Raw genomic sequence first — 18,374 nt, 5'->3', positions numbered from 1 at the left:
CGCCGCGCTACTGACGTCACTTGAAATAGTAATCCATTGGTACATCACGGTTCTCCAAACTTTCTTTCTGCTGCTCGATTACTGTTTTCAGCTGCATATTTTACAACTTGAAGTTTGTAACCTGCAAAATATGAGTTTCTTTTTGGTGCCATTTTTCTTAAGCCCACCCAGTTGATGAGTCACGGCCAACGGTAAAATTTAGAGCGCCCTCATCCAGTTTCGTCTGAAAATATAATTTTTTTTGGTTGTTTTATCAAATTCAAAGTCTGCTTTATCGTCGATATATTTTTTTATATACTAAGACACACAAAGAGATAGAAATTACATTTCCACTATCCCTCGGTGAGATAGTACACATATGCATACAAGCAACACAAAAAAAACCAAGAAGGCACTAACAATGAATAAATAAGAGTATTGAATAAATGATAAATAAACAAATAATAATAAATAATAATAATAAATATAAGAGGAGCAAAAATGGAGCAAGTGTACATACAGCAGACAGTGGACTTGGATATGGTGCTTTAAAGTGTTAATTGCTTTATTTGATGTTTTCTCTATTTTTTATGTTTTGAATATGTTCAAGATAAAGAAATAAAAGCATGTGAAGTGATCAACTATACTAAAAATAACATGGGAAGTGGTCAACTATACTTGTAAGTGATGTCTTAATGATCAAGTAAAAATTTGTGAAAAAAAAAACATATATAAGTCGCTCCTGAGTATAAGTCGCCCCCCCACCCAAACTATGAAAAAAACCGCGACTTATAGTCCGGAAATTACGGTAATTACGCAAATAATTTTATATAGACTTACATCCACATGCATCCATAAAGTGTGTCTCTGACAGATGTCCGCAATGGCATTGAGGGGATCAAAAGCTCCATACACAGTCGTGCCAGCCGTTGCATTCACATAGAACGGAACCATGTTCTGGAGAGAAGAACTATAAGTACGTACCAGCTTTGTCATTGTTTCACATTGCGTAAAAGCAACAACCCAACCATTCAACGCAATTTAACCATTTTGCAGTATTACCTTTTCTTCAGCTGCAAGAATAGAAGCCTCAAGTTCTTCTGGAATCATTCTCCCTCTGAAAAAGTCCCAAAGTAGACAAGGTTGTCCATGTGCTACATAATGTACCGTATTTTCCGGACTATAAGTCGCTCCGAAGTATAAGTCGCACCAGCCATAAAATGCCCCAAAAAGTGAAAAAAACGTATATAAGTCGCTCCGGAGTATAAGTCGCATTTTGGGGGGCAATTTATTTGACAAAATCCCACACCAAAAACAGTCATGAACGAGCAACAACAGGCTAAACAATAGCAACAACAGGCTAAACGATAGGTATGCTAACGTGACAAGCACAAACAAAGAGCTGAGAACGGGCCAACTAATAATAAATAATAATAATAAATATAAGAGGAGCAAAAATAGAGCAAGTGTACATACAGCAGACAGTGGACTTGGATATGGTGCTTTAAAGTGTTAATTGCTTTATTTGATGTTTTCTCTATTTTTTATGTTTTGAATATGTTCAAGATAAAGATATAAAAGCATGTGAAGTGATCAACTATACTAAAAATAACATGGGAAGTGGTCAACTATACTTGTAAGTAAGTGATGTCTTAATGCTCAAGTAAAAATTTGTGAAATAAAACATATATAAGTCGCTCCTGAGTATAAGTCGCCCCCCCACCCAAACTATGAAAAAAAGCGCGACTTATAGTCCGGAAATTACGGTAATTGGGTGCTTTGGCATTTAACAATGACATTAAGAGCTCGATTGTTTTGGTGTAAATCCCAAAACAGTAAACAAAGAGATGCCGGCTTGATTTTACTTGCATGATATAATCTTTACGTTACTGTTTAAATGTGGTTGCTGTGAGTTAAAAAAAACAAGTGCCAGTCATGTTTTATGAAGTGTAATAAGAAAGGATATTAAAAAAAAACTACTAATGTCCAACTACTGAAAAAAAATGTAAATTCACTTCTGTGAAGTTATGGACATGGAATAAGTGTCCAGAGGTTCCACAAAAATGACATTTGCTTTAGTTCAAGAAGGAATTTACGGCCTTTGTGGTCCTTGCATTGATGAAATCCGATTTCCTGAAGCCATACTGTTGAATACAAAGAGATACATTTTAAGTTGCGGTAAAAGAAGGCCTCCAGGAATGCTCACCTTCTTGTAGGTGTCATGAAGGTCACTGTGCTTCCACATAGTGTGTAGTAGGAGACATGCAGCGACACCTGCTCTACTTGGACCGTAACTACAAAAAGAAGTGATGAAATAATGACAAAAAGAACTAAAAAGAAAAATATTGTATATGTTCATTTTCAAAAGGAACAACTGTGATTGGCATTCCTCAGGGAAGCGTTTAAAGTCCACTCATTTTTACAAAGGTCAAATGATATGTTTGACCTTCAGTGTTTTTAATAGTAACTCATATCTTCAAATGGAAAGCCAAACACACACACATGGAAAATACACAGGAGCTGCTGACTCACCCGTTGTCTTTTTTGCTGATGTTGCAGATCTTTGGGAGGGCGTCCTGGCTCAACATGGCTCGGATGTTGTGCACGCCACTCTGGCTCAGGTTAATGAGAATGTAACACAGAGACGCCGTCACGTCCGAGGGCAGGTCTCTTCCTGTGTCGTTATTGGGCAGGAGCTCCACCACCTCTGGCAACACCTGCGTAACTACAAGTAGACATTTGGCGTACTTTGTTATAAAACGCTTCTGATGGGAAAGGGGATTAGAGTGACAACAAACCAATATCAGGGTGCAGCTCAGAGAAGCGAGACAGATTTCTGATGAGCGACACAGCTGTCCTCTTCACGTCACGCTCGCCCTCCTGCAACATTTTTCTCACGTGCTGGAGGCCGTTCTCCTTGTGGACGATTGTGTAGGCAATAGCTTCAGTCACCTGGAAAAAAAAAAAAATGTTAGGAAATTAAATAATAATAACTCATTTTTCCACAAGAGGGAGCCAAAACTTTCCTTTTTAAATGAACAGCAATATGAGGTCAGGTCAGCTCTCACCTCTCCATTGCCAGCCGTGATGTTCTGCAGAGCTCCGATGGCCGCCTCCTGCGTGTGGTGGCGCCCGCTGCGGGCGATGAGCGACAGGTACATGCGGATGATGATGGAGCTCCAAAGCCATTCCATGCCGCGGGGGTTGGCCTTCTCCTCCAACAGCGTGCAATGATGCTGCTGCTGCTGCTGGCCACATATGCAATACATGATGGGTGACCTTTGAGATCCAGTAGCTGTACTTAATTAGATTTCCTCTGATGAAAGATATTTACTTCTTTGGTCTTAGCGCTGCGTTGTGCAAAACATCCGACCGCTTTGGGCTTGGGCACCGCGTCTTCTTGCGTGTGCTGGAGTTGGGTGGCGTACTTGTCGGGCAACGCGGATTCGATTTGATAGGACAAGTTGTGGAGGATGCACACACAGTTCTCTGTGGACTTTTGGAAAAGATGATATTTTAATATCGGACACGAGTGTCAGAAAAGGAACGTTTGACGACAACCTTGTCATCGGCCTTGTAGTCAGACACGGTCCGTCGGATGTAGTAGACGAGAGAGTCGATGAGGTTCTCGCATTCCCTCATGGCTTTCCTTCCATCTGGACCGGAGGAGCTCAGGTTTCTAGACACAAAAACGTCAGGATAAGCGGCAGATGGCAGTCTAACTTTTCACAAGAGCCTCTTTGTAAAACAGTTCAAAGACAGAAGAATACCGGCTTGCAAACTTGAAATAAGGAGAACTTGAAAGAGAGGACGTGATGAATAATTCAGTCCTTCAGTCTTTTCAAACAACAATCATGCCACCACCATATGTAAGGTTTATTACACCATTTTTATGGCTTTGTAATGCTACATAGTCTCTCCATGACAGGTGGTCTAAGACTTTTTTTTTTTTTACACTAGGAATTCACCGTACCCAACAAAATGCCACTAAAAGTAGACACACAAGTGCCATACTTTGCGAGAAAAAAACTAACATTACAGCAGTTTATCAGTCAATTTTTGTCTGGATTATAATGCCCCCTAGTGGCCAAATTAAGCATAAACGAGAAGAAGCAGTCATTGAATGGAAGCAAAAACAAATTGATAATTTAAAAAACACATAGGAAAATATTTGGTGGAACGTTGAATTTCTATTCAATGCATTTTTTTTAACCTTCTTTTAACTAGGTGAAGCAATTATATACTTAGTAGTAATACAGAAGACACATTTGTACGCAACCGTCAATAATTCACTCATGTGACGTACCTGAGGCAGCCGGTAGCATTGTGGAAAACCTCATCGTCCGCGAGCAGCTCATCTTTAGGGTTCTCCCCTTCGGAAATGCCCGAGCTCGGCACCAGGACGGCCTGCGTAAGAACCGGCAAAGCCTCTCGGGAGAGGTTTTCCTTCAGGAGGTCGTGAGAGGACAGGTTCCACAGGAGGCCTGAGAGGTTAAAGGTCATCAAATGAGAAGCCACGCCCTTGATGCTACAATGCAAGTCGAGAACGGACCGGCAAGTTGTCTTCTGGTTTCTGTATCGCGGCTGCTCTTCAGCACACGCAAAATGGTGGCTATGCCGGCGTGGTCCTTCACCTCCATCTTGTTGTCGCTGTTCTGGTACACCACGTTGCGCAGGGCGGCGGCGGCGGCACGCTGCACCTCCTCCTCGTCGTTGTGAAGCAGCTGCAGCAGTTTTTTGATGCCGCGCATGAAATATACCTGGAAGAACACTCTGAATGTAACACCAACTCATTTCACTACTGTATTAGAACGCGAGAGGCCCAAACCATCTTCCTGGCGTCTGCGCTTTTGAAACACTGCGATTGGATGTGAGCGGCGGCGCTGATCAGCACGTCTTCGTTCTGCTGAGTAAGCTGACTGACGGCCTTCTCTAGCGTCACCTCCGGGGGCTTCTCAGACCTTCTGGCCGAGACAAGAAATCAGAATCCATATATTGGTATACATAAAAAATAAAAGAGGACTTACAGAGGTGAGAGATTGTTTGTTTGGACTTGCTGAAGCTCCGCCCCAGCACGTCCCACCATGTCCACCTCCATGCTGTTCCCTGAGGGCGGGTACGTGTTCAGTCTGAGAAGCCTTTGACTTTTCGACATCCACGGTAACCCATCACGTAAGTGGGGGGTGACCACCATCCCCTCGTTCTGCTGGAAAGCCGACTCGTTCCAGCTGGACTCGAACCCGCGCTGGCGAAATGACGCGTCCGACCAAAGAGGGAAGCTCCTGTTGGCGGGTGAGGAGGGGTTGATGGCCGCCCACCGCGGCGCCTCGGAGAGCGCGTAGCGCTGACGCGAGGCCGGCGAGCGGCCGAGTTGAGAGCAGTTCCTGTGGGATAGACTACGGACGGGCATGGTGGACGTGCTCAAATGGCGGAAATTGAAATGGTGCTGAGCCTTGTCGGGCGTCCTAGGAGGGGACATTTCGACTCTTCTGGACGGCCTCCGCACACACTCGCTGGTTGACAGAGAGCAACCGAAGCCATTTACCTGTAGAGTAAAACACACCTGTAAAACTATTTAAGATTTTTAAATTGAAATATTACAATTCAGAATGTACCGTAAACATATTCAGCTGAATATTAGAATCTAATTCATGTAACCGCTCCATCCTAGAAATGGTTTAGTCTAAACAAAGTAGTCAAAATAATAATGTAAATATTACATCATAAACTATAATTAAAATGCAATAAATATTTAACAGTTTGTCAAATAAATGTAGTGAATTAAACTACATGAACTTCAGTATTTTCCTGATTCTTTGACATGATTTAATTATTAAAAATACAATTACAAACCATACCACAGCGTGAGGCCTCAATCCATCCGCAGCGTCAAAACTCTTGGCAAAGCTTCTCTGTAAGTGAACACCGCCTGAAACAAGTTGAGGTGGTTGAGTGGAAAGTGTTTAGTTACACACTACTGTAATCACACGTTGGCATCTCAACTTCCTGGGAAACCGACTGTACGAGTAAATAAACTACCACATGCATGCGCTCGTTTGCATGAGACTTAGATGGAATTATGACCATGCATGACATCTAATGAGATCCTTAAGTAGGTCATGTAGTATGACCGCAATAATTACCAGTATTAAAATAATACCTGTAACAATGTCATTCAAATCTGAGCTCTCATTAGTCAAACAGGATGAAACGATAAGTCATAATGTGACTCGGGTCCAAAGTCTGTTTACATAATCGATAAAAGTTAAACATTTGATACTCTTTAAGCAAATGAGATGGCTCCATGTTGCTTTTGGGCGAATGGATGAACCTGCAGGAACCTGTTGGACCAGCATAATACTATCTGTCGTGCATTCCATTGTAAAAGTTTGGAGTCAATGAAAGGCCTCAATAGAAAGTGATTGCCTTTCGAAAACACACTTTTAGTATTATTTACTTATCACAAAGTTCTCCTGAGGGTGTGGCTCTTAAAAAAAAGTAAATCTGTCTTCAGTATTACGTGATTTACTCGATTGTGTTTTTGTTTAGTTATGATAATTAAGTTGGGATTAGCGGAGGTGGAGTTTAAGGAAAAACAAACCCCAAGAGCGTGGGTTGTGATAATATTTACAGTATGGTGTGTTAAATTTGTCATAATGCGAAATAATAGGAGAAAGTGGGGATTACCATTGGAAACACTTCTCCTCGACTTCCGTGACAGGGTGAGCTGAACCTGCTGCTGGACCCGCAGGCTGCGGTCACTGGACGGAGGACAAGCCGAGGACCAAGCGCTCGGCTCGGCTGGCAAGGCCAAGGTGGTGTCGGTGTCCAGTCGGTGGTGGGCGAGCGTCGGTAGGGCCGACTTGAAGAACAATTCGTCCATTTTTCACCTCATCGCCTCGCTAACATTGTTAACATGAACAAAGCGACGCCATTCCATGATTTGGTTCTGTTTTGTCCTCCTAAAAAAAATCCATCCGGTGAATTGTGACGTCATACCAGGCGGAGTTAAATTTACCTGTGGTGTCAAGTGACGCCATTGTGGGGTTACATTGAGGCTTTTGTTTTGGTCTATGAGACACGCCCAGTCCCAACGGGAAAAAAGGCCCCGCAAAGTTTACTTAAAACTTTTATTTGTCCGTAACAATTGAAAGGAATTAAACTAAGCAATGACTGTACTGACAGGGCCAAATGGATGGATCTACTTTTTGTCTCCGCCAGATTTACTTTGCCACCGCTTCTATCATATCGCGAGATTACATTGAACGTAATTATTAATTTTGTAAACACGTATTTTTACATAAATCTTTAATAAATTATTGGTATAATGCTCATTGGTGATTGATTTAACAGGCCAATCTTGCTAAAGTTTGTCACCTGAAGAAAAAAAGAAAAACACCATAAGCATTTACAGTAAGAATTTCCCCCCATTTAATGTTTTTTTTTTCAGATCTCCAACACAATAGTTCCAGTTTAAAGTCAGTCATTTATCATAAGAATCAATAACATGTCTCCTGGTTTGCTTTGATTTAACATTCAAAGTTGCCCAATGTGACAGAAACAACAAGGCTTGCACCAGTTTTACATTCATTTGCATTAAATACATTAAATTTCGGGTGACTGAAGGTTCAAGAATTGCCTCCAAAGTTACATTAGGGGATTTAACTCAAATGTATGATGCGTTAGAAGTCATTCATAAGTCACATTAGTTCAACAAAACAGTCGACACCACACTTTTCTTCCACATAATTAAAATCTTAAAGGTATATTCTTTTATATGTCTACATGAAATGTTGAAATTTGGCACGATTCACATCCGTAACAACATTTTCACACAAGCATTTTAGTAATATTTGGATATTATGCCAAATGAAATAATAAATCAGAGTTTGGATTCAAGGCTATTGTTATTCCGTTAACGGCTTTAGTGAATTTTAATGTAACACATTCAAACCATTTTCAGGACTGTAGAAAGCACACAAGGAAGGGGGGGGGGGGTGCTGTTGGGGGGGGGGGGGGGGGGTCCAGTTATTTGTACATAGTTAAAAAGATACAAAACATGAAGTACAGATTCATTCAAGTTAAAAACACAATCCCAATACGTTTCCCAAGGCTAATTCGAGCGTCGTCATTCAGCCGTCGACAGAAGCAGCTTCTGTCGTTTTGATTTTTTTTTTTTTTTTTTTGGCAGAAAGTATCAAGCGCCTGACAAGCCTCAAGCACCTCATCAAGGCCTCCTGGGCAACACCATATGATAAAAACAAGAGCAGCTATAGTGAGTTTAAATGTTAAAACACAGGCCATCGATAAAGGTGAAGCAGGAAGCAGCCTGTGATGGACATTTGATACTGCGAAGAACTTCAAATGGTTTGAAAGGTGGGAACCAGGCGGCTTTTTCTCGCATGACATCATCGTCATCATCATCGGCGGACGCTTGGGCTAAAGTGTAACGGTAAGCACGGCGGTGTCACTGTTAGCAAGACAGCATTTCCGACTCATCCGCTTGTTTACTTGGACTGAGGTAGCGATTCACAGAAAGCCTCGTGTGACCTTTGAACTGGCCCACCGACGGCCCAGGAATAATCATAAAACAGTTTTAGAACTAAATAAACAGTCAACACAAGTTAAGTCAGCCAAAAAGAGGAGGCGCTGCAGAAAGTTTGTGAATTTTCATCATTCAATGCCAGCCCAAGTAAAACAATGGACCTTTGACTTCTTTAGCCGTCAATAGCAACAAATGAGTTAATTAGAAAATACCATTCTATGTATTGATTATTATGTTATTATTCTTAATGTTTTATGTCCGACTTTTATGTACAGCCCTTTGTTCGTAAATGCGCTACAAATAAATTTGAGTTGTGTAAAGTCAGATTTTAACTGACATATTTTCAATTATTTACTTATTTGAAGTATTTTCTTTTTTGTTGTTGTTGTGAACCACACTGTAAATTAAAATAATTAATAATTTCAGTTGGAACAATTTTAAAATGTAAATTATTTAAAATTTTTGGAACAACGTAAGCAATTTGTTTATGCCAAAACAATTTTCTGAGTTGTTTTTCATATTTTTAGGTTGATAATTAAAAGGACCATTACTTCTGGAAACTAATGTCTTTGTTGAAAATGAAAACTTATTTCATATTTTGTAAATTAAAATTCCATCAAGGTTTGTTGCCTAAAGCGAAAAACCTTTATAATAAGGGTTGAATTTTTTTAACAATTTTCATCTTATTGACCTTTTTTAAATTACGGCATTAACGTCCCGTATTCAACGGCAACTCGCGTTGACTTTTAAATAGTTAAATGAAAACTAAGGAAAACGAGCGCCTTCTATACGGATGATGTCAAAGCCATCGTTGTGTCTGAAAACATTCTCCGCATTGTCATGCTTTGTGTTTCTTGACCACAGAGTGTGCGTGTTGTGCCAAAAGTGAACAGAAACATTCATACAAAGTACTGTAAGGCATGCCAGCAGAGTCCGCGGCGTCCTCCTGCTCATCACGCTGAGGGAAAAAAACGTGCGAGTCGGCCGCATGAGCGTTGCCATCTTAGCGCTCCGTCTCGTGAGTCCTTCTCGAGTTCTGACAATGGCTTTGGTCCGTCCAGCAGTTAAGACTATTTACACACTTTGTCGAAGAGTCCAGGTTCCATGCGAAGCTGTACAAAAACATCGTCGGGAGTGGTTCCTATCTGCGAGAGGAAGCCAGCATGCTGCCCGTGGAGGGCGTGGTTGCCGTAGCGCTGTAATGCGGGTAGTTGTCGTTGGACGGCGGGACGGCCAGGATGGAGTTGCCGTTGGTGGGCGAGCAGCTGAGCTGGAGCTGCTGCAATCGCCGCAGGTATTCGGCGTGCACGGGCTTGTGGCTCTGCAGCACTTTGATGGCCTCGTCCACCGTGAACCACTCGCGCTTGCGACCTGCGGGGGGAGACAGAGGACGGGTGTTGAGAAGTGTACAGACGGCGAGCCACGTTGCTGACAGCTCAGACGTCGCTGCACTTGAGCTTAGTGGTTCGGATTTGTGTTGACCCACACGTGCTATATATTGCAAGGGGTAAACAAACTCCTTGGCGGGTTAGCATACTGAAAGAGAGCCAGCCGCCAAGGTCGAAAAACCGTAAGGAATGAATGCCCCTCCTAAAAATAAAATTGCCGCAGACAATCCCAAAATGTTTATCCTGATTTGAATTTTTGAAAAATGTATGTACAGGGTCGCCAACTTTCCACTAACAACCCAGACTAAGTTTAGCTTCTCTTCAGTATTGCAAGTACTGGGGCTATTTTGTGCCATCTGGATGCCAAAGAACTATGTTGAAGTGAGTTTGTTTACAGCCCATAGCACTGGATTATATAAAAGTAGTGCTTTGCCGCCATCTCCTGCATCAACAGTCAATTAGTACTCGTGGATTTGCACTATTTTGCTGTCCTAAACCAATACAAGGGAAAACTATTTCCTTTTTCAGGTGAATTTTTCAGCACAATAGTGATGATATGTTTCACAAAAATAAAAACATGAGACTGTGGGAATTAAATGAAAAACCCACCTATGTTGACCGAGTCCTCCCAGGCCTCCAGCGTCTCAGTGACGGTCAACACGTACACGTATGTCCTGTGCTTCCGATCTTGGTTTTGCTTTTGGGAATGAGAGGGACAACAAAAACAATCGTTGAAAAAAAAAAGAATAAACACCTGGGACAGCCATTTTGTTTGAATGTATTGTTGCAAAAAAATGGACAAAAAAAAATTCTAGCAAAATTACGTTCTTGAGATACTAAAAGGTTGCGAAACCTTTTCAGCAGCATTAATTCTCACCTCAAACACACCAAGCAGACGTCCTAGCTTGCCCTTGACACCAGCCTGAGGAAAAACAAATAGAAAGCTTTTAATGCTTTGTTTGTTTTGTGTCGATTCATGCTTTTAAATGATATTCCTGTTTCCTTGGCCCAAATCCCGACTTTAAATTTAAAAAATGCCATTAAAATCCCTCTCGGAACGCCTGACACGAGTATTTTCACTCGTGCACTTTGGAGAAATCAAGACCTGCTGTTCTACCCGGGCTTTTTGCCAAGCGGGCCCCGCGATCGCTCGGGAATCCTGCGAGGATCCAAGTTTAGACCGCCGTCATGCCTGAGAAGACAAGGGTCCCGGCAAGCGACACCTCGGCCGCAAATACCCTCAGACGCATATCCTGACCTCAGCTTGCTCAAATGGGATGTGGAGGTGACCCGTTTGCTTATATATTTTTTTTTTCCTCACCTCCTCAAAAACTTCCCGTACCGCCGCTCCACAAGGCTCCTCCTCGGGCTCCATCCCTCCCCCGGGGACGATCCACTGATCCGGGTGCCGACTGCTGCTGACCAACAACACCTGTGCAACAAAATAAGCCAAAAAATGCAATTTTTTAAAAAAAAATGTATGTCATGTCAACAAAACCTAGCATAGGCAGTTTCTACAAGTTGATCAGCAACAAGCAGGGGCGGGAAGGCGGGGGTTTGAATTACACTCGCTGCAGTGTGGGCCGATACACGTGGATCGGTTTCAGGATGCCTCGGTGACATCGTCGAGACAACACAGCTGCTGTAAACATTCGCACACTTTTGACGCAGGTACTATTTAAAAAAAACAAAAAACGTGTGTGTATATGCTAACAAGCATTTAAGCCTCCATTTAGCAGCTTTTTCCACATTCATAAAAGAACATTTATGTTCAGCTAAACTTTTAGAAGGCAACGATTTTGTATCCAGTTGCTTTTATGGCACAGATATACATTGACCAGTGAGTGTATACACGACACCAGATGGGTCATGAGGAGCTAAAAATAGCTCAAGGACGTACACTTGCAGGCTTGTTATTACAAACTGCTGACTTAAGGTTTGCCAGAGATATGTAGTGACAAATCCACTGTAAAATAGTACCCCAAAATATTCCAATAAAAAGCAGCTTGCGCAACAGATGGAACCCGCATGTGATTGCACGTAATTGGAGGAGTTGGCGACCTTAATGGGATTTGGGCGACGAGCGAGAGGACTCGGGAGGGTCACGGTGACTGGTGCTTCCTCTCGGACACGTGCGAACATTTTCGGGAAAGTGTCTGTATTGTACCCCTTTATTTATTTATTTTTCTTTTGCATACCAGTGCGGTGGACCTCAAACTGGGGTCCGCAAAATAATTTATTATTAGGAGAGTTTTGCAGACTGCTGATACCAGACACAGATAATCAATCAATCAATCAATGTCATTATATACAATGAAATTTTATATATCAAAACGTAATAGAGGTATAAAATCTGAAAAAGTTAAATACAACTGAGCTGTATTTGAACAGCAATTATTTCACAAGCCACTAGAGGGAGCCAGTGCACCACTGTCCTTTGGCATTTATTGGTTTACATGGTAGTTATATTTAATATGTGTTAGGATTATTTGGAGGGGGGGGGGGGTTCACGGAAATATTTCTCTCCCTGGAATCAAAAAATTTGAGAACCCCATCCAGATGGCGCAAAATGCCACAACAGTAACTAACACATACAAGTGTTTACGGTGTACAACAGGTGTAGTGTACAGTATTGGAAAGGTGCACAACAGAAGAACGTGACCTGTAAGGTGAGAACAAAAAGCCGTATTAGGCACCTCAAGATTTTTTTTTTCTTGGAGATTTGATCTGCGGATGCTTAGTGTCGAAAAAGAGGCGAGATGCCAGTACAAAACAAAAGCTGGCATGGCCGGGACAAAACACAAAAGTCCGCCAACGGTTGCCAGGCGCACGGGGGACAACACTGGGACTCCATTTAGTTTGGCTAGAGGAATGTCGCGAAGCTAATCTACATACTACAAGTGTGTTTAATTAAGACTTGCTGATACGCAACATTACCAAGATGCACATTAGAAGCTAATTATGATCACGGAAAATGGAAATAATGAAAAGTAAGAGTCATTATGCGCTAATATTAACGACGATGTCAGTTCGATTAATTGTTCAACCCTAGTCGAAAGTGTCGAAACACTCACGACAAAAACAAAATAACTCACACGGTCATGATAGATAGGTCAGAAGGCAAGTGACAGCTGGACTGATACCCAGGTTGAATTTGGAAAGAGGGTCAGCATGGGGGGGGGGGGTAAAAAAAAAAAAAAAATCGAAACCCCAGAAAGTGTTTCCCTGCCTGTTGAGTAATTGACACCAGTTCCCAGAGTGGCGCTTACTTGCTTGGAAAAGGCGGCACTGGCTCAGTCCTGCAGCCACTTCCAGTAAATCTCCTCAGTGGAGAGCTGGTAAATGTTGCTATAAAATTAGCTACATGCACGTCGTTTACACTAGTGGAGGTGACAATACGCTCGGCAAAGGTCTGAAGATCTTCGTAGAATTCAGCACACAATTTGATAAATGTCTATTATTGTCATTTCGTTTAATGACATTTTATAAATCTTAAGTACTAGAGGTATCGGTACTTGGTATTGGTACTCAAAGGACTCTGAATCGCCCCCAGTGACAAAGCGACAACAAAACTTCTGAGCAGGATATTCTGGATACCATAAACACCTCATCCAACCCGATGAGGAACGTCTGTAGCTGTCAAATAAAAAAAAATGGACTCCTAAATGTCACACAGCAGATGGAATAGCGATCGCACTTTCACCTGATACCCACGACTAACAAGTGAATTCTAATAATTGACAAATCATGAGAACTGCATTTGATTTCCATCCTGTAGAGTTGCAGGAGTCAACGTGGCTCTTCTTTCACAACAAGCCTCTTGTGTGTCCAGGTGGCGGGGCATTGATGGGGCAAAGTTCAACATCTGAGGCAGCTTTGGGCCTAAAAATGAGCTCTTTGTTGAGCTTCCTTAAAATACTTATTGTCTCACAGCCAATAAATATGACATAACTGTCCTCTTTGATTCTTGAAAGACTTTTTATTTTTGGTAGCATTGACAAAACAAAATATTGCAGATGGTAAATGGGCAAAGCAGTAATTCTAGTTTGTCTGTGACTTCACTTTTTGTCCTGAGGCTGCACATGTTTCTTTAGCCATTTTACAAACGTGATGAACTGTTGGCCAATAGATTGGGGATTAAAATTTTAATCCAGACCTGCGTCATAATTATTCATATGGTATAACTCATGCAGGTTAGCCAAGAGGTGTTACTTGAATCAGACAACATTGTTATTTCCTACTGCTTCATATTATTATGGTGAGTCATTATTTTTATGGTTTGCCCACTTGCTTCTTATTGTGAAATCTTGCTGGGAGACATTTAGGGCGAAAATGCTTGATTTAAGGGTATTGTGACATTTTAATGCGAGTTAGCGTTCCCCAGCGGTAACTATAGGTCACAGATAAGAATATCGAAGCAAGGGGAGAGTTTTGAAGCCACAAGTCAAGCCGATCAGCTCATGTTCGTTATTTACATGCTACGGCCCCTTTAAATCATCATACGCACCAACGCTATGCGCCAAACTGGCGGGTTGAGATGCAGTAAAATACATGAATGCCCTCTAATAACTAAACGCTTGGATAGTTTTATTATCAATACTGGGTGACATTTGATATAAATTATTAATTCAACTCTGTTATTAAACGCTAAATACACATGAATAGATGCGAAAACCCGGTGGACGTGCAAAAAGCGCCTCGCCCCCTCACAAGCGCGCGAAATCCTTGGCGGAAATCAAAGAGACAATATTCAAAATAAAAGCGTAAGTCACAGCGAGTCATTGTTCTGATATGATAAATCACGGGAAGTGCATTATTTTGAAAGTCTAAAGACCCAAAACAGGGAGAAAGGTGCTACTATTTTGGAAACCCCAATGACGACGCTGGTTTTTTTTTTTTTCTTCGACTCCTCAAACTAGCCCAAACTGGATGATCCAAGGCGCATCAGTGGAAAATGAAGACAAAAACACCTGAAAATGAATGAAATTCGAACCTACATTTACATACGCTGTGACGCATTTAGTGACAATCACACTTCACGTAGGAATTGCTCAAACAAATGACGTGATTTGAAGTCACGACCCCAGTTTGTGTGTGATAAACGGCACGTTAGGGACCCAGAAGGCCCCAAAAGTAGAGCCGTGCGTGGCTTATGTTCGTAGCGGAGGGCAGCGCACTGCCAAGCGGCTTCCCCTTACCTCGTCTTCACGCTCGTTCCTGAAGCACAGGCACGCCGCTCGCTTCTTGAAACCCTCGCCGTCGTACGTCCGGGTCTGGTTGGGTTTCAGCTTCATCCTTAATGAACTCCTCACCCGATTCAGAACCGGCGACAATTAGGAAATGAATACCAAAAAAAAATGTTAGCAACACAGCCGCCGCATCACCGCCGCCGCTGCTGTCTAAATCCGTAGAGTCATGAGATGAGAAGAGGACTAGTTGGCGCTTTTTTTAACTGTTCCTCGGTTGGTTATAGGTATGTCGTATCTCCAGCTGCTGGTTTAAGTTGTCTGGTAAGCAGTGAATGGAGACCCCCGCCCCCGGCAGGGATTTTATGTAGACGGCCCTCCTCTGGGTCCATTTGCGCATGGCCGCTGACTCAATACACATCCAAGTGGAGTTTGACATCTACAAGCCACGCCCCGATTGAGATAATGCGATCTCATTGGATGAATTATTGCTAAGAGGCGGGGCTCTACGTCAAGTAATCGATATCTGATTGGATGATTTGTCACCGCTGGTGTCCCGGCATTCCACTGGCAAAATGCCCCAAAAGATATCAATGGAGGGCAACCATAGAAATCCCCAATCAAATATTTGACAATAAAAAAAACACAGAAGCAATCAAAAGATTTAAATACACTTACATGTAATGACTATTTATTCAGTAATATCGTAAATTTAAAAACACAAAATAATACATCCTCTGATCTTTGGGCAATTCCATGACATCATTGCAGCTTAGTTACACAATCAGTTTAATTGATACAAACAAAAACAAAAAAAGGAAGGATACACAGAAATACATATCATCACAAACAGACAACTTTTACTTTTCAAATAATAAGCCTCAGGCTTAGGTTGTGTGCAAATATCAAGAAAATTACACAAGTAAAACACATTTGTCAGTCAAATGTGACAATTGTAGCACTTAAATCACTTTACCATGTTGGGAGAGTCTAAATGTTTCACTAAAAAGTTTTAAATGTCTATTCCTGATCAATATTTGTATTCCGGATGTGGTTCAACTACTGATTATTGTGAGCTCACTCGCAAGAGTAGATTACTCACTTTCACTGATGATAATTAGTCCAAAAAATTATTTATTTAAAAGAAGCAATCCTTTGACATATACTGACAGACAAAAAAATAAATTTACAAGAAAGGCTGAAATTTGTTATTTGGTTTCTATCAAACTGATGCTGATGAGATCAGCGACTCTTATTTGCGAATGACGCAAATAAACAGGCACCACTCCTAAAAACTACTCCCGCTGACTAAACGCGTTCAAGTTAAATATGTCGCACATGTCACAACACTCCCACGTTACACTCAGTGTCAGGCAGAAGCTATTTGATAACGGATGATTGAACAATGCAATCGCCGCACTCATTAACGTCACTCTCACGATAACAAACACATACGTAAACTGAATGAAACGTCGAAATCCTGTCGACCCGAAACACGAGTTAACCTTTCACCTGTTGTCCGAGGAGGATCCACATCATAAAAGTTGAGATAACAGAAGATGAAAAGGCAGATGGCCCTGAGGGAGACAACATTGATCAAAAGTGGAACTTGTTTGTGAAGTTGCAGGAAATATGCCAGAGGCTGCAAAGGGCCTCTGTTGTTGTTATGAAAAGAACTTGTCAGGATTGTAGGCACACTTCCCGTCATCTATGATCCGATCAATTGTGGTTTTCTAATCCCCTTAAAATCGCCCGTACGCCCCCGCGGAGTATGTCTTGTTGACATTTTTTGTCTCGCTCTAATGTGTTCTTGCTTGTTCCAACAGGGAACTGTGTTTTTTTCCAACCGTTATCAAAACATCACTTAAGCACTTCCCTGAAAAACACAATAAACATTATATTGGTGTTGACTCCTTTTCAACATGAGTTTGAATGTGATTGGTTAATCTTAATCATGATTACATCATCACTTTTGAGGAGGGGGGGGTATATTTATGCAACTACATTATCTCAGTAACTCAAAAAGTTTTTTTTTTCCCCCAGTTAGATTGAACAGGATATTGGGCAGATTACCACTAGAAAATTTGTTGAAATCATTTATTTTGGGCTCTTTTTTTATAACCTGTAAACATGTAGCACTTACACAGGGGTGTGTAGACTTTTACAGTCACTGTCGATAAGTATAGACACACTAAACTGACCAGACTGACCTTATTGATTTAAATATTGGTGATGTCTGAAACACTATTGTATTTCCTTTTTTTTTGTATTGCCTATATGTGTACTCTGTACTGAAAACAAAATGGTGGCTCTGTTGGTCAATTATGTCTTTACCACTAAACATGATGCATATTTGGAACATGAATACAATTACTAAATGTGAATTGGTGAAATTTGGTAAATCTATTTTTTATATACTATATACAGTGTATGAATTGGGTAATAAATCAGATGGACAATAAATTGTCTCGTCATTACGGGAAGTGTTTGTTATCTTCCGGCACAGCAATGGAAAGCAATTTTCAAGTCTCCTTTTAGCCCAAGTGGGAAGGGGAGGGGGGGGGGCAGGACGTCCTCTGGCCACGCTCGCGTCACAAGTCGGCAATCGCTAACAACTGGCGCATCATTGTCACTTTCGCACATCAGTTTTAATCTCATTTAGTCGCGATGATCTACTCGGATTACGCAGGGAAATCCTCGGCCGATTAGCCGGGCCGCCGCGTCTCTATGAACTCAGTGACCTCGAAATGGAGGCCTACCTGCGGCGATAATAACGACACCTGCACATGCACAAGAACGATTTCCATCATGTCCACCAAACTGCTGACTGAATGTCACATTGAGATGCAGAATGTAGCAGCGGACGTGAACTGTGATGTTTGCGCTATTTTCAGTACGTTTTGCCCGTGACATAACTTGACCTCACATCAGTATTCACACGCTGCAGCAAAAAAGCTCCCTGTGAAGACATTTTGTCTCAGCCTCATCCCTCCCTGAGGTGTGGTGCTGATTTATGAATGAGCTGTTATGTAAGGCGAAGGGGGGATAAAACGACTTGAATACAGGCGATGCATGGATGGAGGCGAGGAGGGACTTGAAAATGGGTCTGGAATTCCAGTGACATGTTCAAAGGGATCCCGATTTTTATTGTGGTGCTTTGCTGCATAGTGACAACGCCTTGACGCTATTCATGATTTGGGCTGACATTTTAAGTAAACTTGTGACGTCAACATGGGGTAAAGGTGTTTGATCACCCCCCCCCCAACCACGAGATAT

At 41.8% G+C, this 18,374-nt stretch overlaps 2 protein-coding genes across 4 annotated transcripts; both read right to left on the bottom strand.

Moving 5' to 3' along the window:
• Positions 1-1,752: 1,752 nt before the first annotated feature.
• On the bottom strand, positions 1,753-6,986 carry pkp2 (plakophilin 2). 3 transcript variants are annotated; one of them, XM_049761249.2, is made up of 13 exons: positions 6,667-6,986; positions 5,838-5,908; positions 5,007-5,524; positions 4,808-4,943; positions 4,532-4,739; positions 4,286-4,463; positions 3,541-3,658; positions 3,314-3,475; positions 3,048-3,227; positions 2,778-2,931; positions 2,512-2,704; positions 2,186-2,273; positions 1,753-2,123 (listed from the first exon to the last, which is right to left on the bottom strand). In XM_049761249.2, the coding sequence occupies exons 1-13, from the start codon at positions 6,860-6,862 to the stop codon at positions 2,055-2,057; spliced, it is 2,271 nt and encodes a 756-aa protein (XP_049617206.1). In that variant the 5' UTR covers positions 6,863-6,986; the 3' UTR covers positions 1,753-2,054. The 3 variants fall into 3 exon arrangements, with proteins under 3 accessions (XP_049617206.1, XP_049617207.1, XP_049617208.1); XM_049761250.2 differs by having other exon boundaries at positions 3,048-3,224; XM_049761251.2 differs by having other exon boundaries at positions 3,048-3,221.
• Positions 6,987-7,386: 400 nt separating this feature from the next.
• nudt4b (nudix (nucleoside diphosphate linked moiety X)-type motif 4b) lies at positions 7,387-15,527 on the bottom strand. The gene is made up of 5 exons (XM_049761309.1): positions 15,111-15,527; positions 11,234-11,344; positions 10,790-10,834; positions 10,522-10,609; positions 7,387-9,895 (listed from the first exon to the last, which is right to left on the bottom strand). Exons 1-5 carry the CDS (start codon positions 15,204-15,206, stop codon positions 9,666-9,668), a joined length of 570 nt encoding a protein of 189 aa, XP_049617266.1. The 5' UTR covers positions 15,207-15,527; the 3' UTR covers positions 7,387-9,665.
• Positions 15,528-18,374: the final 2,847 nt, after the last annotated feature.

The sequence above is a fragment of the Syngnathus scovelli genome, chromosome 22, assembly GCF_024217435.2.
Source record: "Syngnathus scovelli strain Florida chromosome 22, RoL_Ssco_1.2, whole genome shotgun sequence".
Classification (NCBI taxonomy): Eukaryota; Metazoa; Chordata; class Actinopteri; order Syngnathiformes; family Syngnathidae; genus Syngnathus; species Syngnathus scovelli.
Note: the sequence above shows the minus strand (reverse complement) of the source record. Positions and strands in the feature narration are given on the sequence as shown.

What these genes read in the sequence shown, in the direction of transcription:
- pkp2 (XM_049761249.2), bottom strand. Translation starts at nt 6,862, where the DNA reads ATGGACGAATTGTTCTTCAAGTCGGCCCTACCGACGCTCGCCCACCAC. An exon ending in GCGCAGACGCCAGGAAGATG is followed by an intron (nt 4,740 to 4,807) that starts GTTTGGGCCTCT and finishes GTGTTCTTCCAG; the next exon opens with GTATATTTCATGCGCGGCAT. An exon ending in TTCATGACACCTACAAGAAG is followed by an intron (nt 2,124 to 2,185) that starts GTGAGCATTCCT and finishes TGTATTCAACAG; the next exon opens with TATGGCTTCAGGAAATCGGA.
- nudt4b (XM_049761309.1), bottom strand. Translation starts at nt 15,206, where the DNA reads ATGAAGCTGAAACCCAACCAGACCCGGACGTACGACGGCGAGGGTTTC. An exon ending in GGAACGAGCGTGAAGACGAG is followed by an intron (nt 11,345 to 15,110) that starts GTAAGGGGAAGC and finishes TTTGTTGCACAG; the next exon opens with GTGTTGTTGGTCAGCAGCAG. An exon ending in GGAGGACTCGGTCAACATAG is followed by an intron (nt 9,896 to 10,521) that starts GTGGGTTTTTCA and finishes CTCCCCCCGCAG; the next exon opens with GTCGCAAGCGCGAGTGGTTC.